Source organism: Mauremys mutica, chromosome 3 (assembly GCF_020497125.1).
Source record: "Mauremys mutica isolate MM-2020 ecotype Southern chromosome 3, ASM2049712v1, whole genome shotgun sequence".
NCBI lineage: Eukaryota > Metazoa > Chordata > Testudines > Geoemydidae > Mauremys > Mauremys mutica.
In genome coordinates this window covers 13,638,354-13,663,574 of record NC_059074.1, presented here as the reverse complement: position 1 = coordinate 13,663,574, position 25,221 = coordinate 13,638,354, and the positions used below count along the sequence as shown (strand labels likewise).

Here is a 25,221-nt window from a genome sequence, read left to right as displayed (position 1 = left end):
TGTGTCCAACACAACAAGCACCATCCTTGGCAAATGGTGCAACAAATCAAAACCTGGTGAGAATGTCAGAATAGCAGCTTCTTGTGCAGCTAAGAGAGTATCTGGGCCAGGGAGAAAAATCCAGCACGGGGAGGGGTATGGTCCCCTCTGGCAAATACAGCATTGCCACTATTAGAGAAACATCACACTGGGAACTACTCAACATGCCATAGGGAAGTGAATTGGATAATGGGGTCCACAAATTAAAGGAACACTGCACAGTTATTACGACAAGTATTTGAAGACGTATCGTCACAATGCACAGCCCATCTGTTTACTTATAACTGAGAGTGAATGAAGTCAAAATAATTCTTATTGTGGGAGCTGCTTATTCCAGACAAATGCTGGGGTGCCCTTTTCCCCCTTTAGAAGAGAACCTAGAGCATGCGCAGATCCATGCATCAATAATTCATGGCCCCGTTACTGACGTATCTTGGATTATTAAAGCTGGAATTTTTAAAATGTCAAGATTTTTAGATGTGACTAGAGATTCTGGGCATCCAAAACAGACCTATTAAAGGGCATCCCCTCCCCCTGAGAAAACCAGGTCCCTTTAATAGGTCTTAATCAAACGTCTTAAAATCCTGACCCCATGTACTTCACTGTTCAAGCTGTTGGCACTTTGCAGGTCATGCAGCAAAATCAAAAGTGAAACTTGCAAATGTTTCTAGTCAGAAGCCGGTCAGTTTCACTTTCAGGTGTGCCCAGGCACTGTCTGCTGCTAACAGGAGGCTACTGGGTTTGGTTTTCAACACCTTTAAATGCATAAACCTGGCCCCGCCCTGCCTGGGAAGTTTGCTTAGAAATAAATCATAGAAATGTAAGACTGGAAGGGAACCTTCATGTGTCATCTAGTTAGGGTGACCCAGACAGCAAGTGTGAAAAATCGGGACGGGGGTGGAGAGTAATAGGAGCCTATATAAGAAAAAGACCCAAAAATCAGAACTGTCTCTATAAAATTGGGACATCTGGTCACCCTACATCTAGTCCCCTGCACTGAAACAGGACTAAGCATTATCTAGGCTGTCTGTAACCGGTGTTTTTCTAACCCGTTCTTAAAAACCTCCAGTGACAGATTACACAGCCTCCTTACAGCATTAAAATATTTCTGTTCATATTAGAGATTTGTCAAACAATTTCAAAAATATACATTGCTTCCTAATGTTGTCCTCTGAGGGCTCGAGTGCCCATTGAAACAAAAATACAAGCCTGTTAATCTGAAGTACATTCCAGATGCATCAGAATAGGACCTGCACATAATTTGGACTCCCAGATTTGAACGCTGAGGCTCAAGGATAAAACAGAGGGGGGTTTTTAGCATGTGATTCACAACACACTGTCCAAAGATACCTGCCTATTTTAACAGACAACAGTTCGTCTACCACACATTTCCCTTATATTTATCCCCACCGCACTAGGAGATCTAGGTTCTAACCCCAGCTCCGCCACAAACTCTGCAACCTTGGCCAGGTCCCTTCACCTCTGTCTTCCCCGGTTTCCCTGTCCATCAGATACAAATGACACACTACCCTACAACAAAGGGCTACTGTGAGGCTTCATTCGTTACTATTTGTACGGAGTTTTAAGAGCTTTTCGTGGAGGGTGCTATAATAGGGCAGAGTATATTTAGTATTAGTCTGGAAACAGGAGCTCATTTGTCAGCCTCCTCCCCTTGGCAGGGTCATATTTGGGAGATCAGGATTCAGGACCATGACAGCGCTGAACGTCCGAAACAAGGATGGGAACAAGAATACAAGAAAAAGCATCACAACTTGACCTTTATTGGCTCTGGGTAAAATAGTTTAATCCCTCCTCCCACCAAGCTGTGTGGTGACCCTAGAATCCAGATGTGCTTTTGGTTTTGACTAACTAAAACCACCTACTTTCAAGGCACGGGGAGCGGGGAAGTTTCCAAGTTTAGTGAGTATAGGTTATACAAAGTAGCATTGCTGCACCTCCCAAGTGTGCTTTAGCAACAAGCTTATCTGAACTGTTTGAAACAAATAGGAATTTAACACAAGTCAGCAAGATTTTATTACCATAAATGTCTACGGCTCTGCAAGCCAGAAGAGAGGGCCCTGGACCAGGACGCAGGAAATAGGGGTTCGACTCCCAGCTCTGCCACTGGTCTGTTGGGTGACCCTGGGAAAGTCACATCATCCCCCCCGTGCCTCAGTTTCCACATCTGTAAAATGTGGATAATGATACTGACCTCCTCAGTAAAGTGCTTTGTCGATCGAGGGATGAAAAACACTGCGTGAGAGTTTGGTATTATTAAGGATAACCTAGTCAAAGCAAGAGCAACTGGTGGTGCAATCATCCATGTCATAACACCGGCATTGCAAATCAAATCCTTTTCAAGTTTCATTTGTTGCTAGAAATATGGCTTAAAAAAATGTCAGTGAAATAAAAGCAATTTGGGGCTTGGGTGAAGAGAACTTATTTTAATTTAAATATGGGGTAATTTTAATCAGTAAAATAGTGGAAGTGATTTTTTGCCATCACTTAGATTTACTTTTAGAATGAGCAAGCATGTCTTTTCAAAGCGTGGTCTGGCCTGTAGCTTCCTGCACTGACCCTGGACAGGTCAGAAGTAGAATCCTATTTAGACGGCTCGCCAAAGAGGCCAGGAGCGATAGAAAATCCAGCGCTGCTTTCTGACTCTCACACTAACTACGACTTTCACACCATCGGTCTGGACAGGAACCAGCTCCAACATGAATTAAGAGGGGACTGAAACTGGGTTCAAACTAAAACAATATTGTCATCACATCAGCCTTCATCCTAGAAGCAACAGATGGAGAGGCGTACGGTAGATCACGTGCTCCATCTCACTGCCAAGACAAGACTGTTCACTAGTTAGGGTCCTACTGAATTCACAGCCATGAAAAACATGGCACAGATCATGAAACTGATCATGAAATCTGGCTATTGTGTGGGTGTGGAGGGACGGGGGGAAAGAGGTGTCACAGTATTGCTACCCATACTTCTCCACTGCCTTCACAACTGAGTGGCCAGAAAATGGCGGCTGCTAGCCAGGGGCACAGCTCAGAAGGCAGCACCGCTGCAGGCTGCAGCGCAGAAATAAGGGTGGCGATACCATACCATGGCACTCTTACTTCTGCGCTGCTGCCGGTGGCGGCTCTGCCTTCAGAGCTGGGCACCGGCCAGCAGCCGCCGCTCTCTGCCTGCCCAGCTCTGAAAGTAACGCAGAAGTGGCAATACCGTGGCCCTGCCACAATAGCCTTGCAACCCCCTTTTGGGACGGGACCCCCAGTTTGAGAAATGCTGACTTAAGGGCTTTACATGTATCAGGGGGTAGCCGTGTTAGTCTGTATCCACAAAAACAACAAGGAGTCTGGTGGCATCTTAAAGACTAACAGATTTATTTGGGCATAAGCTTTTGTGAGTAAAATACCTCACTTCTTGGGTTTATTTACCTAAGAAAGCTTATGCCCAAATAAATCTGTTAGTCTTTATCATAGACTGTCAGGGTTGGAAGGGACTTCAGGAGGCCATCTAGTCCAACCCCGTGCTCAACACAAGAGCGATCCCCAACTAAATCCCCAAATGGCCCCCTCCAGGGTTGAACTCACAACCCTGGGTTTAGCAGGCCAATGCTCAAAGCACTAAGCTAGCCCTCCCCCCTGTAAGATGTCACCAGACTCCTTGTTGGTTTTTAAGGGCTTTGCATGGTTATATTTTTAAATACATATTCATGTTTGGTGACAACACTAAAATTTAATATCTAAAACAATGAAATTTTAAAAATGCCGTGACGTGAAATTTACCAAAATGGACTGCGAATTTGGGAAGGGTTTATCTATAGTACATTGCACAGCATTGTGTCCAGTCCAGTTTCAAAGGCATCTCCCTAGCAAGGGACTTACAAGGCTCCTGTCACAGAGTGCCTCACTTTTTAATGTATTTGTCCTTGCAACACCCCTGTGAGGTGGGGGAAGCGCTATTATCCCCATTTTAGATGGGAAACAGAGGCAAGAGGCTAAGTGAGTTACACAAACCTTGTTGTGGCACAGAGACTTGAACTCAGGGTCTGGCTACACTTGCAGCCGAACAGCACTGCCGCGGGAGCACTCCCGCGGCAGCACTTTGAAGTGCGAGTGTAGTCGCCGCGCCAGCGCTGGGAGAGAGCTCTCCCGGCACTGCACGTACTCCACCTCCCCGTGGGGATTAGCTTGCAGCGCTGGGGCACTGTTTACACTAGTGCTTTACAGCGCTGTAACTTGCTGCGCTCAGGGGGCGTGTTTTTTCACACCCCTGAGCAAGAAAGTTGCAGCTCGGTAAAGTGCCAGTGTAGCCAAGGCCTCAGATCTCTCCACTCCTAGGCTAGTGCTCTAAGTGCTGCACTGTCCTTCTTCGCCATCTGGCGACTGCCTACTGTCCAAGACAGAATACCAGGCTACAGAGGGCACTAGTCTGACCTGCCAAGGCAGGGCCCTGGTTACAAAGCGCTCTCTGCACAGGGATTTCCCACTGAAGTCAATAGAAGCTGAGTGTGTGAAGAGGAGTTGCAGGGTCAGGCCCTAAGAAGTTGATACTCTCAGTACTTTGTGTGTGAAATGCTGTACAGCTGTTCAGAGCTGTATTAGCCACCATGTTCATAGAATCATAGTAGTGTAGGACTGGAAGGGACCTCAAGAGGCATCTAGTCCAGTCCCCTGCACTCAAGGCAGGACTAAGTAATAACTGGACCATCCCTGACAGAGGTTTGTCTAACCCAGTGGTTCTCAACCTGCGGCCCACTTGTAGTCCAATCAGCATGCAGCAGCGGCCCATGTGCCATCCTCAGGGCCACACAGGTAGTATATATATTGTGTGGATGCGGCCCACGTACACAGAGAGCTGCATATGCAGCCCACAGTGGTAAATAGGTTGAGAACCACTGGTCTAACCTGCTCTTAAAAACCTCCAATGACAGAGATTCCAGAACCTCCGTAGGCAATTTGTTCCAGTGCTTAATCACCCGGACAGTTAGGAACTTTTTCCCTAATGTCCAACATAAACCTCCCTTGCTTCAATTTAAGCCCATTGCTTCTTGTCCTAACCTCAGAGGTTAAGAACAATTTTTCTCCCTCCTCCAGAAAACTGTTCTCATGTCCCCTTCAGTCTTCTCTTCTCCATGCTAAACATACTAAATGTTTTCAATCTTCTCTCATAGGTCATGTTTTCTAGACCCTTAATTATTTTTGTTGCTCTTCTCTGGCCTTTCTCCAATTTGCCCACATCTTTCCTGAAATGTGGTGCCCACAACTGGACACAATACTCCAGCTGAGGCCTCAGCAGCACAGAGCTACACAACAAGCTTTAGGGCAGCCAGGACTGCGGCCGGATAGTAGCTCACCACCTGTGAGCTGACAACACACAATGGCGGCTGTCTAGGTCAGAAGTGTGCCAGCTGCAGATTTGGAAGGAAATGGTTAAGTCACAGTCACACGGAGAGTGCCTGGGAGCCCAGAGAAATCCTTCCCTACAGGAAATGGTCTATTGTGAGGCAGGTTCTGACATTTCCTTCAGCCTCTCCATGTCTGTATTGCCAGACAGCAGGAGTGCCAAACCTTTCACCAGCTGAGGGCAGCATCTAGCGGTGCGGCCTAGGAGAGAGCTTGAGACTCTCCGCTTTGATCTGAGCTCTGGCCACTACAGTCTAGAAGGGCTCTGTAGATGATGCTCTCTGAGCTCCACACCAGCCTGAGGAAGGCCTAACACAGGGCCTAAAGGCAGCTCAAAGCCCCTGCGGCTTGCATTCACCCATCCCTGGTGAAGTGACTCCACCGTGCAAACAGTCTCCGACGCTAGCGGATCTTAGAAATGTCATGGAGCAGCAAGAATCAGAGGGGTAGCCGTGTTAGTCTGGATCTGTAAAAGCAGCAAAGAGTCCTTTGGCACCTTATAGCCTAACAGACGTAATGGAGCATGAGCTTTCGTGGGTGAATACCCACTTCGTCAGACGCATGGAGCAGCAAGTGGCAGGACATGGAAGCAGCAAGCCTGCGCGGGGTGAGAAAGGAAACAAGGAGTCAAAGGGGATACCCGGGTTGTGGGTCTGAGCAACGATGATGATCAAGACTGGGGGGAGGAGAGGAGGGATAAAGGCAGCTTTGGAAAGAGATCACCAGACAGGGATGCCGGAATTGTCAGAGATAGGCAGAGACACAGGGCAGGAGCGAGGGGGGAGGGCAGGAGTGGAGAGACACGTCATTCCGGCAAAGATCACTGATCAAATCTCACAAGGAGAGGCTATAAAGCGAGGCAGAGCCCTGAGGCACCTCACCAGAGTGGGAAGGGGGAGAAGCACCCACGAAAAGAGACTCCGATCAGAGGGGCCGGAAGAGAACCAAGAGAGCCACAGCAAAAGCCAAGGGAGGACAAGACGTCAAGAGCGGGGGGTATGACTGATGCAGCCAAAAGCAGCAGTTTAGGAGCCTGGACCAGAGTCTGAGGACGCCCCTGGCCAGGAAGAGGCCATTAGAAACCTCTGTGACAGCAGTTGCAGTGGGACATGGAGAGCCAGGGGATCCAGGATGCAAGACAGGAACTGGAGGTGCTGCCTGTGCATGCTGCATTCAGTGGGTTCATACGTGAAGGGTATAAAGGTAAGAGGCAGCTGGGGTCAAAAAATGACTTTCTAAAAGTACGTCTACACTTACAGAGGCGTGTAGAGTACGGACACTGCACTCCCAGCTAGAAGGGCTATAAATAGCAGTTTAGAAGGCAAGACATGGCTTAAGCAAGAAGAATGCCATACATGTGTGAACTTCCAGCGTATCTACCTACACGCCCAAGCAGTGCCTCCCACCTCTACGCTGCTGTTTTTCAGGATACTGCCCCACTGCCAGAGTCTTTTCCTGCTGTGGGAAAAGGTCCCTGCTGCTGGAGCCTTTCATTGTGACACGTAGATACACAAGTAGTGCCTGTATTCTACATGCTGCCGTATGTGCAGGCACAGCTCAAGGGTGCGGGGACCACAGCATACGTGAACTATGAAAGGCAGCAGTAAAAGGGGAGAAGTTGAAGAGAAGAAGTGAACGGAGATCTGGACGGTGTGAGGTCACTGGGACAGGCGAAGGTGGAGAGTAGGTTTGTTGTGACCCTCTCTTCCCTTCCCACTTAAGCAGGTTTCATTTGCATGGTATGTCACACGTCCTAATCTTTCGAGTTCTCCAGACATCTACAGAACCTTCTAGAGGGTGGAGGAGAAAGCAGGGGATACAAGGTCAGCATTTCCAGCACAAAACACACTTCAAATTCTCTCTATACATCAAAAAAATAAAATAAAATAAAATAAAACCATTTTTGTCCCGTCACAGGTCTCCTTTACTCTACTACTGACTCTGCCTGGGCTGTCCCTACACTAACCTTCTTTGATTCTCCTCCGTTGTTGCAGCTCCAGTGTAGAGAGGACACGGGTGTTTTTATTACTCTGTTGTCTCAGTGCAGGTCTAGATGAGGGAGTAAAATTATCGAAGGCACCTACGTTGAATGAACTCACACAGGAAAACGATAAAAGACAAACACCCCAGCAGCTGTGGGTGACCACTTTTCACAGAGCGATCGCGCTACATCTGACCTATCAGTCCGCATCCTTGAACGAAACCTGCACACTTTCCAATCTCAAGCCTGGGAGCTTAAATTCATAACTCCACTAAACACTGAAAATCATGGATTTAGAGCTTACTATAACAATCTGTAACCCACTAACCCCGCTTTTTCTCCTACGACTGCAGATTATTAATGGGCTACTTCACCTTCAATGGTTCCTTAGAATGTGCTCTAACTACTGATGCTAAACAATCTGTTCCATCTTGTATTTAAGCGGAGAAGCTCAGAGTACCTTTCCCAGGCCTGAAGAAGCTGTGTGGAGCTCAAAAGCTCGTCTCTCTCACCAACAGAATATTGGTCCAATAACAGATATTACCTCACCCACCTTCCCTCTCAAAAGCGTCATTTAGGTTCTTCTAACAATTTTCTTCTGTGGTCTAGATGGTAACAATGCCCTGTCTACACAAGGATTCTGCCTAGTGCAGCCGCAATGGTGGGACATTAATGAAAATACCAGCACAGACAAGTCCGGTCACCAGGACTGTCAAGCCGTCATCTTCCAACTGTGCAAAAAATCAATCCATTTTTCCTAAAGAGAGCCCAGACGAGCTTATTCCGCACGCAGCCCTGAGGCTAAGGCCATGTCTACACTAGACAGCTTAGAGCAGCAGAGGAGTACCGCTGTAAGATCTCCTGTGTAGCCTCTCTATGCTGATGGGAGAGAGATCTCCCAAGGACATAATTAAACCACCTCCAACAAGCAGCAGTAGCCATGTCGTCGGAAAATGCTCTCCCGCAGACATAGCACTGTCCACATTGGCAAAGTTATATTGACAAAAGTGCCAGTGTAGACAGAGCCCTAAAGAAAGAAAGTTCGGTAAAGTGACCACCAGCAACAATAAAAGGAAAACCCTCGGCCTGCTGTGTTAGTGGGAGACAAAACTCCCTCCAGGTCAAAGTCACTGCTTGTTTTATACTGTTTTGTTTTGTTTTCAAAGTACAACTCTGAAACTTGCAGCCGGTCTGTCCAACTCTGCAGCATTTGCATGTGGTTTTGGAATTTATACCCCAGCCAGCTGGCCTTTCTGGCTCTAATTTAGATGTTTCCTTTAAAGACACTAAGATTTCTATGTACTGAAAACTACTTGTTCATTCAGTGCATTGCAATGAAAGGAAGGGAGAAACTGTCTTTTTTTGGTTTTGTTTTGTTTTTTTTTAATTTAAGGAAACGGGTTTCCCGCTTCTCCGATGAGTTCTCCGCCCCACGACCACCTTCCCTCTCGTCTCCATTTGCCCTGAAACGTGGCACTCGGCTGGGGGACCTGGGAGGGACACGGTTCTATCAGACACACATGGTTCAGGCTGACCGCAGAAGCACGCCCGCCCCTGAGGTGCCAGGCTGGCCAGACTCCATGTATGGAGCAAGCCTGAAGGGCTGAGTTGTTCAGCAGGAATCCTCAGCCCCCTCCCTATCCCGTCTCCTCCCCTGAAAGAGGAGAGGAAAGAGAGGAGAAAGCTGGGAAGGGGGGTGGGGGGGGGGGAAGCTCCACATTCCTGACATTTCTGTGCAAAGCACTGGGGCTGCAAGGAGCCTGCTCTCCCTGCTAGGGACAGGGAGGAAGAGCCCTGATGCCAGGCTTGGGAGAGGCGAAGCGTCTGCTCCTCTCCCACTACCAGGGGTTCCACTGTTATCGTATGTACTGGGGAGGGGCAGATGAACTCCCCCTCCCACAGGAGGCCTGGACACTCGTGTCTAAGGTTTTATGGGGTTCCCTCAGGTGGGGGCTGGCTGGAGGGAGGCAGGAGAGCACCTCAGGCTTCTGGGGCGTCTCTGGAAACAGGGAGAACAAGGTTCCTGGCGAGCTCAGGGGTTGGTGGCGGGGAAGATGCCCCAAGCATGGGGAAAGGGGCACTAGGGACCGTGTGGCCTGGGAGGGGGCACTGCTCTCCTCCATCAGGACATTTCTCGAAGGTCAGGATCACGACTCCCTCCAGGAAAGGGGCAACGCTGGGGAAGGCGGGAACAAAAGGAGGTGGTGGAAAATGGTAGGCCAGCTGCCCCCGCTGACACCTAACCCCCAGTACCTCAATAGTAGGGTTGCCACCTGGCCAGATTCTCCCAGGATTGTCCCTGTTTGAGATAACTAGCCTAGGTGTCGGTTCAAAAACTGGCCAGCTGGTTGTGTGTAACGCGCTCAGGATCATCCCAAATGTCCCAGTTTTTTGTACCTCAGAGATGACGTCCCTAGCTTATGGGCAAAGGAAAAGGATGGCTGCACCACCATTAACTCCTCCTCCCAGGGAACGGGAAGGGGCAGACGTCCTCCACCAACACTGCCTCTCACCCTCCACAGGCAAAGCCATTTTTCTTCTTTAAATGAACCCTATTTATAGAAATGTTTCCACTGCTTTAAAAAAATCCTCCATTTGATCTGAATTTACATATCCCCCTGCAGAGTTTGCACCCCAAACATTGCAACCAGGTGCTGGCACACAAGAATCCAGAGCGAGAAAGGGGTTGGTTATAAACAAACACAGAAGTAACAACAGCTGCGGGAAACTCAGAGCAAGCTACACAAATGGTGAAAAGTGGGCTGGATTTTTAAACTTCTTTTGATTTTGGTAATCAAAGATATCAGCGGTAACCTAGATAAGGGATTAAAAAAAAAAAGATTTAAAATCTGATAGTGCCCCTTTGACAGAGCCCAGCAATTCATCCGCACTGTACTGAGGACAGGAGGCAAAGAATGGCATAGAGGGGGAAATCTAGGTAAATGTAACACCGCAAATCAGAATTTAGGAAGGACACCAAGATCAACAGCAGATCCTGGCAGGAAGCACCACAGGTCTTAAAAGTCCAGGAGCAGTCACTCTCTCAGTTATGCGCCTCACCTGAAATCCAACACTGCATCTCATGGCCACAGTGCGCCTGAAAGATGGGGAAATCCAGCAGCACAGGGGCATTTGAATCAGGCTGAGCATTAGCCTTCCCACTTGAATCGCCATCACCATTCCCAGCAGCACGGACACGCTGCTTGGAGGTCTCCCAGCCAAGGAATGACCTGACTTAGCCTGCCCTGCTTAGTTAGAGAGCTGTCAGGATCACAGCATCAGGTGGCCTAGCTGTGGGCACACACTGCCACCTCCTCTGCTCACCACAGACTGACAGGACACTGCGGGGTTTCCCACTAAGCCTCAAAAGATTGTGACCCCATCACAACACGTCCCCCCACAGCCCCTGCCTTAAAGCGGCTCCACTTCAACTCCGGCCACACCCAACTGAGCAGTTTGGGCAGAACTTCCCCTCATTCATCAGCTCCCACAACTTCTGGGGCACAAACCAATGTCATCTGACAGCTCCTCCCTAAACCCTGAGGAAAACACTGGCTAGAGCCGGCTGTCCCCCTCCCCGGAGCTCTAGCTCAGGGAAAGCCTCACCCCAAGTGTCTTTTCCTCAACCCCCCAATGGAGGAGTGCAAGGCTGTCATCACGCTGCTTGCTCCAGGCCCAAACAGAGACTGAACAATGCCACCCTGCCAATCTCTCGACACTGTGGTATTATCCCACCCCATGGACAGGGGTCCCACAAGCACTGCCATCCCCTGGCAGTAGATAGTCAGTGTCCCCCTATGCCCACCTACACTCAACCAGACTCAAGGAGGGCAGCAGCTAGAGGCCAGGGGGGAATCTTGTTCCTGGTGGGCACTGATTCAGGTCTAAGAGAGGCGGGGGGGGGGGGTGGAGGGGGAAGGAGAGTGGAGATTGCAAACTGGAGAGGAAGGAGGCGGCACTGGGGACAGGGAAGGATGCACTGAGGAGACTGGAAGTTGCAGGGGTACAAGTTGTGGGTGTGAACGGAGTGCAGAAGCAGCTGGGGGTATGAAAGAGGGGAAATGAAGTTACCCGGGGAGTCGATGGCTGTGTATGGGGGTGGGAGAGGACAGGAAAAGTGGGAAGGATCCCTGGCGAATGAAATGGGGAAGGAAGTGCAGTGTAGGGGAGGGAAACTAACCCACAAAGGGGCTGGGAAAAGGAGGATGGTGGGGCCCGGGGGGGCTCAGTGCACGGCGCTCCCCATGATGGGCGCAATGGGGGTAGTGCCGAAAGGCAGAGTCACTGGGGCTCCCTCCCCAGGCAGGATGCGGCGGGGTCGTCTTCTCCCGCACACGTTGAAGGGGTGCATTGCAAAGGTGCACTCTCCAGGGGAGGTGGGAATTTGCTTCCACTGACAAGGAAAGGATCTGCTGGAGACCCCCAATAGGGGTGTGGGGTAGTAGGATCCCCTGGAGAGGAGTTACACTGGGATCCACCCCCCAGTGTATTGGGTGCAGTGCATTGGGGTCCCTGGGCGGACACCCTAGGTGGAGGGTCTGCCTTGGGGTCCCTTGGAGAGACACAGGGAATACCCCCAGGAAGAGGTGCAGTGTCCCATGGTAGGGGGCTGCAGAGGGGTCCCCCAAGGAAGTGAGACAGGGTCCCGTGGGGCGCAGCAGGCAGTATCCCGCGAGGCCCTGGGGTGTATCTGCAGGACGGGGTGCAGCAGGGTCCCAGGGCGGTGAGGGCAGCACCCGAGGGTGCACAGGGCGGAGTCCTGGGGAAGGGTCCCAGGGAGTGTCCCCGGGTGGGTGCAGGGGGGGGGGGTTCCCCGGGGACTCACCTCGAACATGAGCGCGACGAGCACGCAGAGCACCAGGCAGAAGCCGATGTCCGCGTGGTTGTGGATCAGGAACTCCTGGCTGAAGAGCGGGTAGCTCTTGGCCCGCCGGCGGAAGGCCATGGCCGGAGCGGAGCGGAGCGAGCAGCCCGGCCGCCCGCCGCTGCCTCCGCCCAGCGCCGCAAACTTCTCCCGGCCCGGAGCCCGGACAACTTCGGCAGCGCCGGGCCCGCGCCTGCGCCGACCGCCCCCGCCCGCCCGCTTAACCCGTCCCTGCCCGCGGGGCTGCCTGGCCGCCGGCCGGGCTCGGCTCCTTCCCGCCCCGCCCGGCTCGCTGCCCCCCGGCTTTCAACCCGCCCCTTCTTCACTCCTGCCTGCCGCTGTCCAACCCTTCACCCACCTAGCGGGTCAGTATCACCGTCCCCGCTTGTCAGACGGGGAAACTGAGGCACGGAGCGGGACACTGACTTGCCCAAGATCGCCCAGCAGGCTAAGGGCAGAACTGGGAACAGACGCAAGGTCGCCAGAGTTGCAGCCTAGGCGGTGCTGCCTCCCAGGCCCACTTTATTCCACCTCCAGAGGTCCTAGAAACCTACAGCCTTTACCCGCTGAGCAGTAGTCATGTGAGCAGCCTGAAAGCCTGTGAGTGAGGATTGGGCCCCTCTGACTTTATTTTTCAGAGGCAATAAACCCACACAGGTCCCACCGACTTCCTGTTCACATCCCTATTATCTTGCCCTAGACTTCTCCCCTTTTAACATCCACCCGAACAGCTACTGAAGAATAATGCAGCACATTCTGAACACCTTTCAGGGGCCAGGATTCAAGGTGCTTCACAAGTTATACACTCAGAGCAGCACTCGAATGCAGCTGCTTCTGGGGTAGAGAGCAGCAGCCAGGCCGAAAGAGGATAATGTGGAGTACAAGAATAATCTGGCCAAAGTCTCCAGGGCAGAACTCTTCGCAGAGTGTCCTGGACTCATTAATATCCATTCTTATTTATTTACACCCCAAAGTACAAGGCGCTTTCCAAACACCAGAATAGGGGTCGGCTCTGTCTAAAGAGCTGACAGTCTAAGGACAGACCAACACGCAGACAAAGGTACAGGGAGAGGGATCAACAATAGGCAATTTACGTACAAGTCAACCCAGTTCACTATAGCCTGCAAGGCAAAAGTGGGTCATTAAGAAGGACTTAAATGTGGACCAGGCAGGGTCTTGCAGATGAGTTTGGGGTCATGATGCCATGCAGGGGAGGGGTGAGGTGACTGCAAATAGCTTAGAAAAACTGGAAATAGACACTTTGTTTTTAAGATGTCATCTCAAAGACCTCCACAGTAAACACACTAGGCCAGCTCCTCAGCTGGTGTAAGTCAGCGTAGCTCCTTTGGCTTCAACGGAACAATGCTGATTGACACCAGCTAAGGATCTGGCCCATTCTGCCCTGGGATGAAGGACTGACTGCTCCAGCTGGTTTGAAGGAGCTGCGCTGTTTCAAACCGGACACTTAGAGCATTGAGTGTTCCCTCCAGTCACACACGGCACAAGGAACAGATTCCTGGCCTTATGCTCTACTGAAGCAGACATCCCTAATAGGTCCTGATGAACTGGTGCCACTGACTGTGCTTTCCTCTCCATAAAACCCCTACAGTGTTGTTTAGACTGAGCACTGAATGCTGCTTAGAATAAGCAACCGGGAAGCTCAAAGGTTCTTTCACTAAGGCTTGGTCTATACCTAAAACTTACGTCAATCTAGCTACAACTCTCAGGGCTGTGAAAAATATCATGTCCTACCCAGCGTAGTTAGGTTGACCTGGCCCCTTCTGTAGACTCAACTAGGTTGATGGAAGAATTGCAGTCCCCACTGTGCTCAGTACCTAAGGAGATGCAGTTCTCTTGCCAAAAAGATATTGACGAATTGAACATTGCTCGGAAAAATGAGGAGGGGGCTGGAGGGACTGGGTATCAGGAAAACATGTACAAAACCTGGAGCTGGGGAAACAAGAGGGAATACTTTTTCACGCAACCACACAATTAACCTGTGGAACTCATAGCCATGGGATGTTGTGAAAGCCAAAAGTATAAATGGGTTCAAAGAACTAGATAAGTTCATGGAGGACAGGTCCATCAATGGCTATGAGACAAGATAATCAGGGATGTAACCCCATGCTTGGGGTGACCCTCAACCTCTGACTACCAGAAGATGGGAGGGGAAGGCAGGGGGTGGATCTTTCCAATATTACTCTGTTTGGTACACTCCCCCCTGAAGCACCTGGCACTGACGGGATACTGGGCTAGATGGACCATTAGTCTGACCCAGTAATGCAGTGCTTATGTTCTTCTCTCGTCCATCTGAGCCACCGCATCACTTCATCGTTAGTGTCACAGGAAGAGGATCCACAGGGAAGCTAGAGGCACCTAGGTGGAGGAACTGATTTTCTAATCAGACACCCGGGGCAGAACAAGATTGACTCCACCTAAATCCATGGAGTTATGTTGGAATACCGGAGAGAAAGATCAAGACCCAGGGTCATGATCCTCAATGGAGCTGAGATGCCTCAACGTGGGCTTGTTTCACAGGATCAGGGGCCGTTGCTGGTGGTGTTTTGCTTTCAGTCTGCAGCTGGGAACTGGAGTGGGCGGAAAAAGCTCACAGGGGAGTCAGCTGGCGAATCAGCTGCACTGTGTTAGAGTCAGCATTCCTGGGCTATGGCGTGGCAGCCAGACCCTATATGGAGCTGGGCAGAGTTTGCTTTTTAAAAGAAAAGCCGTTCCAGTTGGTTTTCTTTCCAACGGCCAAAAACGTTAGGCCTTTTTTAAAAAAAAAAGTGGAATGAAACTACCGCCGATAGACCAGGGGGCTCAGTTATGCTCTCACTGTGACAGGGCCAGGGAAGGTATAGGAGGGGGCAAACGAGCATGAATCATAGACTCGGGGATATTCAGAAATGCAAGACAATCCAGGCCTGTCTTTCGGACACGTATCCTCCTGGAGGTGCAGGGGTAGCTGCTTAGAGTGAACTTGGACATGGTGACACTCCGTTCTAACTAAACCTTAGCTCTGAACTTGCCCAGGCTTTGGGAGCGTTCAGAAACCCAGGAACGACGGAGCTAGCTGAAAAACACCAATTAATTTTCCTGGGAAATACTGAAAAAAATTGCAGCTTTTTTGTTTTGACTGAAATTCCTTTGAACATTTCTTGGTTGATAAAAATCAAACCCGTAATACGCACTGATTTTTGAAATCTGTTTTTCAAAACCCGAATAAGCATTCACTTGCACACCAGGAAAAAAAAAATTCTGCGAAAAAAATTCATTTTTCATCAAAGCTACATGGTACAGAAAAACATCAACTAGCTCCTTGCTTTTGGGGTGAGGGGCCCAAATCCATCCCTGCTTTACTGGCTAGACTGGTGTAGAATGAAAGTACTGCATTGTTTAACTGAACTGGAATGTGCAAATCCTGTTTCTAGGAACCCGCTGCTTATAGTGAAGTTTTTTTTTAAAAAAAAAACGACAGACCAGCTGTGGTTATGCTGGTTGGCACCAGCTGAGGAGCTGTCATTTATATGGCACTGTTTGCAGTGTGTAAGTTTTGAGTCTCAGCACTCCGCTGTATTGTCTCCTTGTTGGAAACCCCAGCAGAAAGCTCAATGATTGGATAAGTCTAAACAGATGCACATCAACAGCAACATCCCTAGGCAAGAGTCTAGTACTTGGATTTACGAACGATAGGAGCACCAGGATTTTTTTAAATGGCAAAAAATCCATAATAAACGGCAGTAATGTGGGAGACATCCACTCCCTTAAGGGCACCTGGGGACATTCACACATGGGGGAGTTGGATCCTAACACTAGAATCCAGTGCATACCTACAGCTTCATCACAACCATGACACCAGTGCTGGGTTCCAAAGGTGAGGTTACAACACACAGTCTGCAGTTGTTAGGCAGGCATATCATCCTCCATACACGTTACACATTGGCTACCACCTATCTTCCTCGGCTCCCATCTGTTCACAGGAGAGGCGTGGTATCATATACCAGTGCAAGCAATGTTGCACTGGTATATGTATCCTGTATCCCGAGCTATTCTCTAGAGAGCTCCGTTTATAACAGATCTGCTTTGTGACTTTGAACGGCAGCTCCCTCTCATGGCCAAAGAGAAATCAGCATGAACAATCTCAGCCCCACCACCACTCAGTGCCCAGGTGTTTCTGTGTGGATCAGAACCAGGGTAAAAGAGCTACAGGCCTTGGTATGAACTCCCTGCCGTTTCCTTCTAGAATTGGATGCAAAGGAATGAGGAGGTGGCAGGTGCCATTATTATGAATAATAAAAGCCAGTAGCAGCAGTCGCAAAAAGGAATTTAGGAGAATATTGAACTCCGTTTCAGAAGTGATGGGGACCTCCAACCCCCCCCTGAAGTTGGTAGGGCCACCTATGAAAATCAGACCCCTGATTTGTAGTGTGACAACACCCCTTTAAATACACAGGGGTCGGAGTGGCTGGCCTGGTGATTTGGGGATCCAATGTACCCTTTGTTAGGCTGGAAGGCATGCTGCATTTAGACTTCCAATGGGAGAAAATCAATGCTGAGACAAAATAGGAAGATGATCAGCAGGGAGCTTATTTATTTGTCCAGTGTATAACATGTGCCCATTGCAATCTCTAGCTGCACGTACCAAAGAAATAACCCCTTCCAGATTAACAGGTTTCAACTGACACAATTAATGCTAGGAACAGACAAAATATTTTGTGCCCAATTGATAATTCCAAACCCCTCTCTCCTCCAAGTATGTTATATGCAGCTGGGAAATCTTCCAGTCAAAACTAGGCATTTAGAATGAACTAAATAGACATCAGGGCCTGTCTTTTTCGCTTTGTGTCGGTACAGCACCGAGTACAGGGGTGGCCAACCTGTGGCTCCAGAGCCACATGTGACTCTTCCGAAGTTAACATGCGGCTATATAGACAAAAGACTATATTACACACACACACATACAGAGTATACGTTTTAAACAAACAATTTAATACTGGTGCACAGTGATGATGATTGTGAAGCTTGGTTGAGGTGGAGGAGTCAGAGGGTGGGATATTTCCCTTACTGCTAAACGATGAACTAACACTTGGCTGAGCCCTCAAGGGTTAACTTTCTCACTTTGCAAGGCACCAGGAATGGAGGGAGATATGCACATTTCCTTTAAGTACACTGCCTTGTTCATTAGATCAGCTTGCTGAGACCTCAGCTGCTACAAGCTCCCTCCCCTGAGTCCTGCTCTATGGAAGATGGGGTAAGTGGGGTGCAGGAGCAGGGGAGCAGCTCCAAGGCAGAGGACAGGAGTAGCACATGGCAGTGGGGGGAGGGACACAGCTGAACTCCAGGCAGCTGCTGCACAGGGAATTTAGGGGAGCGGGGAGCTGATAGGGGGCTGCCGGTTCACCCTGGTTTCAAGCCCCCACCAGCTCGCTGCAACGGGCTGCTCTTCCTGCAAGCAGCAGACAAAGCAGGCAGCTGCCAAACGACGTTAGAAGGGAGCATTGCACAACTTTAAACGAGCAAGTCCCCTAATTGATCAGCAACGTAACAACGTTAACGGGGACGACTTTAAGTGAGGAGTTACTGTACACATAAATAATAAACAAGGGGGGGAGGATTTTCAAAGCAGCCCAACTCCTACTACAAGTCAGGGGGAGATGGGTCCCTAGCTCCCACCTGTTCCTCTGAAAGTCTCCCCAGTACCAAGATGCTGGTGAAGTGAACTCCAGCCTAACACAAAGCATGGTAGAACCATTTACACCGTACAAGCAACAAGGACAAAGTATATCAATACTGTAAAGGGGGGCAGGTCTCCAGCTGGAGGTGGACACCAACCTCCTATGAATCCCAGGGGGAATTATAAAGGCAGTTCTCTGACAAGAAAGGATGGTCCAGTGGTTAGGACAGGATTCTAGTACTTGGCACATGAGCTTTCAAGTCCCTGCTCTGCCACTAACTTTGTGTGAGACCTTAGGCAAGTCACTTAGCCTCTGTGTCACAGTGCCCTACCTGTAACACGGGATACAGTGCTTTCCTAACGCCCAGGGCAATTGTGTGGAAAAATACTTAGAATGTAAGGCAGACATTAGGGTAAAGGGAGCTATATAAGTAGCTGAAATAGAGTGCACTGTCTCATCTAGGAAAGCCAGGATATTCTGAACTAAGGCAGAAACACTGGGTCGCAGTCACGCCTGCTGGGATGAAATTGGTTCACATGCATTAACTCCCTCTGGGGCGTCCGGCAGTCGTTGCACAGAAAATCAATCAGTGGCTGCATTATTTAGAGACAGCAGAGCTAAGCTAGAATCCGGCTTACCTCCAGCTCGCCTTGCTTTTGTCCAGCTGAGGACGGTTAACGTTGCCACACAATATGTGTGTTGGCTTTTTGTTTGAAGGTCCAGCTGGGCCTGGAATACAGCAGACCTCTTACATGCATCTTGTCCCACTTTCACTAGATTACACATTTCAGCAGAGGGGATTTTACGCACATGATGGATCCTCACTGTGAAGTAGACACGATAGCAATATCAACTGGAGTCTAGTAGGGCTAAGTGACTTTCTCAAGTTCCCACCCCTGGCTGACCTCCAAGCTCCCTTCACAGTGGCTGCAGGCACCCACCTTGGCTTTGCCTGCAATGAGAGCAAAATGCTCCCCCTTCACCCCCAGGGAGAAGCACCAGCCTCTGGCTATACTTAAGATACTCATCTGGCTCCCATCACTCTAGTAGTATCTGAGCACTTTAAACTCTAAGGTATTTATCTTCAACACCCCTGTGAGGTAGGGCTGTACTGTTATCTCCAGTTACAGATGGGGAACTGAGGCACCGAGAGACTAAGTGAGTTGCCTAAGACCACACAAAAAGTCTGTGGCAGAGAAGGGAATTGAACCCAGCTCTCAAGCCCTAGGCAAGTGCTCTAATCATTGGGCTGATTCTCCAGGCTTCCCTAGGCTGCAGCCACACCCATTTCCATCACCCCTCCATTTCACTAGCCTTGTTGGGCAGGGGCAAGTTGTGTGACGCAGGAGAGCTCCCTGCAAAACCTCCTTTCTCCTCATTGAGAGCGACTCTGGCCGAACCGTTCAACATGGTCCCGCTCGCATTTCCTTTGCTGGGCCAACATGTCAGCTTGAGCACGGCTGAATTTCTCAACCAAAAGAAGGTTGTTTTGCAAAACAAAACCAAACCAATCAGCACGTATCAAAAATAGACAAAAATAAAATGGACTCTAAAACCTGAGCTTGTCTCAATATTGTTTTCTGGTTTTTGAGCCTGCTCTAACCAGAAAAAAGACACATTGAATCAAGGCGGGGACCTTCATTGGCTATTCTAGGTGCGACTCTGTTGTGTTTAGGGACAAAGAACCTTTTTCTCCTTTTCTACAATGGAAATGGAATGACAGTGTATTTGCATCAGAGCTGCCATTAGTTGTTTGGTGTAAAGCTCTGCAGTGGCTTTGTTTCCCAGAGGTGAGACAGAGCAGCCCAAATGACATTTCTGGGGATATATTTTGTCTCTTGAGCACCCATCGGTTAGCCCAACACATCCAAAACTTCAGACAGGATTTGCTACTTTCCGTGGTTTTTAAAACCACCACCAGTCCGTCAGAGATACTGTCCAAGGTAAAAGCGTAATAAAAGCTGAAGAATGGAGCCACTACGGTGCCTCCATAATATATCTGCTGATGTAGTTAGTGAGAGTAGAACTCACTACAACTGTCTCTTTCCATACCGAGCACATCCAAAATGCTATTTTATAGCCATAAAACATACACAATCCCGAGTTAGTTACACTGGAAACTAGCTTCAATGTGACAGTAGCACTCAAGCGTTAGTTAAATACATGAAAATCCATCTTGTGAAACCTGCCCAACCAGGCATGTCCAAGCTGTTAAAACTCAATCAAAATAGAGAAGGGAGCTTTTACTGATTGCTCGCCTGGTCAGTAAATCACGGCTCTCCTCCCTGGCAGCAGGCCATGTTAGCGGCACACCAGGACAATTCCGCCAGGTGTAGTCAATACAAGTGGGTTAGAGCTCAAAGACCAATGTGACTTCACTTCTTTTGTTAAACGAGGAGGGAAATGAATTTGCCCGGGCTTGAAATAAATGAGTCCGAACATTATTGTTCTGGCTAAGCTAAGAAACGCCCAATTCCATCCCCACGTTTTCTGTTCCTGCTTCAGCTGGGCTGGAGTCACTGCCTGGAACGGACAAACCATCCATTTTAACTGAATGCTCAGACACAGCAAGGACATTTTGGGGAGCCATTTATTCACCCTGTTCTCTGTGTCTGTGCGCTGGGTACTGCCACACTACAGACTGAGAGTCAAGCCAGCCGCTCGCTGACCAGCCCTCTCAGCTGCAGTGTAGTGTGTCCCTTTAAGGGCACGCGTAGGTCCAGCTACCCCTGCGCTCCAAGGCTCAGCCCCTCAGTTTCCCCCGACGGATCACGTGACCAAGCGGGAAGTCAGCACTGGTTGGAATTGGGGGCAGGCAAGCTCTGTGCTCAGTCTGGGAGACAGCAGGATTGAAGCAAGATCTGGAGTGGCAGCAAAGAGTCCTGCGGCACCTTATAGACTAACAGATGTATTGGAGCATGAGCTTTTCGTGGGCATGCATCCGACGAAGTGGGTATTCACCCACGAAAGCTCATGCTCCAGTACGTCTGTTAGTCTATAAGGTGCCACAGGACTCTTTGCTGCTTTTACAGATCCAGACTAACACGGCTCCCCCTCTGATGCTTAAGATCTGGAGTGAGGCCGTCCCCAGGGAGCGGGGGAAGAGGCCTGGAGCTGGAGCAGTTGGGTGGAGGACTGCAAGAAGGCTGGAGAGAAAGCCTGAGCAGAGGAGGACAGCGTAGGAAGCGGCTCTGTGACAGGCAGGATTCTGTTCCTGATTTAGAGTATGTCTACACTGCAGGTGGGAGCGAGCCCCTCAGCTTGGGTAGGCAGACTCACCCCAGCTGGGCTTCAGCTAGTGCGCTAAAAATAGCAGTGTGGACACTGTGGCTTGGGCAGCAGCTCTGGCTCTATTGGATCTGAGCTCAGGTGGCCAGCCTGAGTCTCCACTGGAAGCACAACGTCCACACTGCTATTTCTAGCACCCTCACTCAAGCCAAGCTAGTGCAAGTCTGTCTACGTGGGCTGGGAGCTCACCCGGCTGCAGTGGAAACATACCCCGAGGGGCTTCAGCCTGGAATAGAAAGAGGAGTGGGGCTCCTTCATGGTGCCACCTGGAAGTGGAGGTGAAAAAGTCCCCTGTGGGCAAAGGCCTCCTGAACCCTGCAGCAGGGATTGGTCGGCCCTCCCATTCTAGAAGGGAAGATCACAGTGCTTTGTTGTGAACTCATGTTTGCCCTGAAAGGGAAAGACTCTTGCTTCGGGCAGAGGTCAAGATACAAAAATCACTCAGCCAGCAGCTGTTCCTCCAAGCTAGGGAGAAGCAAGCAGCTGGGGAAATAACCCTCTGGAAGGAGGGCTGCTAACGGCCAAGTTTCAAGACGTTGTCACAAATACGTAAGAGGCACCATGCTTTAGTTGCTTAGTAAGATCTTTAAATGCCTGATTTAACATCTGTACCTTCCCTTTGCTGCAGGCAGCAGAGCTAGGCCATCGTAGAGGAGACTACAGTTCCTACTGCTGCAGCAGCACAGCCTCAGTCCTAGAGTCAGAGCCAGGCAGAGAGGGTCTCTGGCATTCGTCGTATCCACTGGCATTGCTAGCATGCTCTGTGGAAGACACTTGGCCAGTTTTCCATCAACCCCCGCTCCTTTCCCAAGTAGTTAAGCACTAGAAAAACTTTTGCACTTTTGCTTTGATGCACTTTTAAGCTGTAAAAGTGACTGAAAATCATGTCTGGTGCTGGATATGCTCTCGTGCCCGAGCAGCGGAAGATTCTGTAGCCCATTGTTAGTCACCTGAGACAGTCCCTTGCCCATCCCAGGGAATGTCTGCCATCGCAGGATTTCACATCTCATGGAACACCCCTCCTGGCCCACCCACAGAACCCCCAACATAGCCAAGTACTAGCGGTACAACCTCTGTTAAGCAGAATCGTTGCCCCACTACTTACAGCAGGTTCTGCTACTGCCAATTTACTATGCAACTCCTGCCATCGTGGCCCCAGATTACAGAAGAGCATGGCTAGTTTAGAGGGAGCAAGCGCACAGCTCCAGAGTTGGACTCTAGGAGTGGTAAGAGACAGCACACAACTGGGGAGCTACTCTGCATGATACAGTACGTGGGTGCAGGAAGGAGGAATCTAGCAACGTATCCCCAGCAGGAGGAAAAGGTTAGAGCTCCAGACAGACAAGAACTGGAGCTGTACTCTCCTATGGAGACTTAAGAGTAAATTATTAACAAGATGTCAGAGGACTGGATTGGACACCAAACACACGGCCCCAGTTGGTTAATTTACAGTCTCACTCCATTACAATTGCTCCATCAATCCCGTCAGTTTCGTCCTCTCCTTTACCTCCCTCACTCTGCAGTCCTGGCTGGGGGGGTCAGCCTTGGGGGTGGACGTGTAGCACGGTTCCTCAGCTGGCCTTAGTCTCCTCTTCACAGCAGCAACCCAAGTCCCAAGGGATGCGGTGCCCCAGTGCTTGCACTGTGCCTGCTCCGTGAGCTCTGAGGTTTCCTCGGATGAACTCAGTGCACTGCACTGACTGGTGCAGCAGAGGGACGGACCGCTCTGCAGAAAGCCAGGAGTGCCAACGCCCAGGATTGGACTGATATTAGCCATGGTAATGGGGAAGCCCTCTCCTTTACCTACGATGTTGTCTGGTACAGGCCTGAGCCTGCTGTCCTCCACCAGCTCCACAAGGCCATCAGCCACACAGCTGGCTGCTCCCCCACCTCCATTCAGAGATGCAGTGGCCTCTGCATTGGCACTGAAGTACAGAGTTGGACTCTCGTGCATCGGAGCTGTCCCTTCTGGGTGCTCCACAACAGCTTCCAAGTCAGTGTTGTCGTTGGCTCTGCTGTTTGGAGCAAGAGGAGCGGACATACCTCCTGCTTTGTCTGCCTGAGCTTCACGTCTGCTCGTCGAGTCTGTGCAGTCAGGGGCTTTTGCTGTTGGCCTGTGCTCCTCTTGCAGGATTGGCGGCATTCTAACAGAGCACATGTTGTGTTCACTGCTTGCTAGAGTGACGTAAGTAGTCTCCTTGCTCAGGCTTTCTCCAGCGCTGTTCTCTCCTGCCTGAAGCCTCTGTCCTACCACTCTGGCTTTAGGGGTTCCAGGGCATTTTCCCACCGAAGAAAAGCCAAGTTTGGTCTTTGGCCCAAGCATGGCACTGCAGTGTTTGCTTGCCACCCATCCTGAAGGGTAAAGCTCCCCAATTCCACCGTCTCCAAAGGCTGCGTTGATCTTAGACATATCCCCAGTTTTCAAGGCTAGCTTTACCAACAGCCAGTGATGATGGTTCAACCAGGTGTCTTTCACAGAAGTATGACCTTCAAGTTCTCCAAGTGAGGTCTCACCGTGTGCTCCAGAAGCAGGCCTGGTATGCACCACCTTCGAGACTTCTGCATTTGAAGAGACAATGTCCCCCTGACCTGAAATTCCAAAGCTCTCCCCAGCTTCGTTTATGGACCGGAAAGTGGATCCTTCTGTCCCATGATACTTTGCAGCTGTGATGTTGCAAGATTTGTTCAGGAAACTCTGCCAGATCTCTGTGGATTTGGGGTGCAGCAGACTGTAATAGATGACCAGAGCTGCAGAGCCTGAAAGAAAGCAAAAAGGAACAAGGTGATGTTTTTGCCAACACCTCACTGTGGCATATAGTATGAAACACTTAGGAATATTGATGTGATTAGGTATCTAAGCAGCGGTACCATTGCTGATATTCAGTGGTGCGCAAAGTTTTTGAGGTAAGGTCTGTTTTACAATTTAAGCAATTTCAATTCCTTATGTAAAGGGTGCAACTGTAGCTGTGTCATAGGGAGGGAAAACACACCAGTAGCTAGATGCAATCTGGCTGCATGGAATCTATATGAAGAATGCTTCTGGGAGCATCAATATCACTTGCTAGGACCATCACTCGATGGGTTCAAGTGCAGAGATAAGCAGTCCCTAAGTACTGGGAGGTGATATGTGGGGGCAACCATCCACCTAAGACAAGGATCCAACAGGTGCTGAGCAGAGCTAAGCATCTCTGTACCATCGCTACAGAGGTACCAAGGGATGTCACTTGGTTTTAGCACTCGTTCAACACAGACTTACTGCTTGCCAGTGGAAATTATTCCAGAATGCTGACTCATAGAATCTCAGGGTTGGAAGGGACCTCAGGAGGTCATCTAGTCGAACCCCCTGCTCAAAGCAAGACCAATCCCTAAATGGCCCGCTCAAGGATTGAACTCACAACCCTGGGTTTAGCAGGCCAATGCTCAAACCACTGAGCTCTCCTTCCCCCACCACCACATTTTCTTTAAATCAGACTGAACTGCTTCTACGACTCTCCCAGCGTTCAAGCCTTCCTGTTGTGCTGCAGGGTGTTCCTCATTTTATTAGGGCCACCAATGTCCTTTGTCACTGGCAGATTGAGGTTAAGAACTTGTGGTTAGCAGAGGATGTAGGAGGACAAGGCGTGAGTGGCCGAATAGCAGCTCAAAAATAAGAACATACACCACTCCTGACGCCAGTCCAGAAAAGACTTCTGCATCAGGTTCAGGGCACAACCATTAGGAGGCTGGGAAGAGAGTTGTGTGAAAAACAGCCTCAAACTCTGCAATGCTCAGTCTGCAGAGAGACGGGGTTAGATCAAATCTGGGTTGGAGGCCAGACGCCAACAGTGAAGAACAGGAGCTGCCGGGATCCAGGATTATATTTCTAGAAATGGCATTCAGAAAACAAGCGGGTGGAAGGGACAGTGGATTAGCGGTGCCATCGCACAGTGAAACGGCAACACGGAGCTGCTTCTGAAGAACAGC

The 25,221-nt window shown here is 49.9% G+C and overlaps 2 protein-coding genes across 4 annotated transcripts in view; both read right to left on the bottom strand.

Moving 5' to 3' along the window:
• Window positions 1–12,464, bottom strand: part of TRAM2 (translocation associated membrane protein 2) — a 47,864-nt gene extending 35,400 nt beyond the window's left edge. Inside the window, exon 1 of the mRNA XM_045009019.1 lies at window positions 12,257–12,464. Coding sequence (XP_044864954.1) covers window positions 12,257–12,376 — 120 coding nt within the window. The 5' untranslated portion in view covers window positions 12,377–12,464. The remainder of the gene's footprint in view (window positions 1–12,256) is intronic.
• Window positions 1–25,221, bottom strand: part of XKR5 (XK related 5) — a 62,112-nt gene that overhangs the window by 19,459 nt on the left and 17,432 nt on the right. The window contains exons 7-8 of one of the 3 annotated variants that reach the window (XR_006577861.1): window positions 22,766–24,015; window positions 18,609–18,794 (exon numbers count right to left, since the gene is read on the bottom strand). Coding sequence is in view for 2 of the 3 variants with exons in the window: in XM_045009017.1 (XP_044864952.1) it covers window positions 22,721–24,015 (1,295 nt within the window). In the remaining variant the exon portion in view is untranslated. Of the gene's footprint in view, window positions 1–17,821; window positions 18,795–20,987; window positions 24,016–25,221 lie in introns of those variants that run through there. The other 2 variants (XM_045009018.1, XM_045009017.1) reach the window with 2 other exon arrangements.